General features: G+C 62.1%; 1 protein-coding gene across 1 annotated transcript in view; it reads right to left on the bottom strand.

The window, feature by feature from the left end:
• Positions 1–160: 160 nt before the first annotated feature.
• Positions 161–446, bottom strand: part of LOC104079188 (alpha-actinin-4-like) — a gene marked incomplete at both ends in the record, with an annotated part of 5,066 nt that continues 4,780 nt past the window's right edge. The window contains one exon of the mRNA XM_009581129.1: positions 161–391. Coding sequence (XP_009579424.1) covers positions 161–391 — 231 coding nt within the window. The remainder of the gene's footprint in view (positions 392–446) is intronic.

Here is a 446-nt window from a genome sequence, read left to right as displayed (position 1 = left end):
CCCCTAAAACCCCTCTGGGAGCACAGGAGAGCACCTCCAGCTCCACTGCTCTCAACCGCAGCCTTAGGAACGGGTGGACCCCATCAGCGTGGGGGTACCCCCTCCCACCCCATCACCCCCAGCTCTCCCAGTTCTACTCCCCCCGGCACAGGACGCTCACCGAGACCATTTTCCCCTCGGAGGGCATGAAAGCAGGTCTGTTGCTCAGCCGGAGTTTTGTCTGCAGGGTGTTGAAGTTGATCTCCAGCTGGCATTTCTCCTGCACTTTGGGGGGCTTGTGGACGCGTCGGTAGTCGCGGAAGTCTTCCAGCTTCTGCTGCATCTCTTGTATGGTCTTCTGCGGGCTGCGGTCCTCCAGCCAAGGGATGGTGCGCTTGATCCACTCCAGCAGCTGTGGGGGGAACGGGATCTGATGGCTGGGAGGCGGGGAACGGCAGAGGGAGGCC

Source organism: Fulmarus glacialis, unplaced genomic scaffold (genome assembly GCF_000690835.1).
Source record: "Fulmarus glacialis isolate BGI_N327 unplaced genomic scaffold, ASM69083v1 scaffold18287, whole genome shotgun sequence".
NCBI lineage: Eukaryota > Metazoa > Chordata > Aves > Procellariiformes > Procellariidae > Fulmarus > Fulmarus glacialis.
Note: the sequence above shows the minus strand (reverse complement) of the source record. Positions and strands in the feature narration are given on the sequence as shown.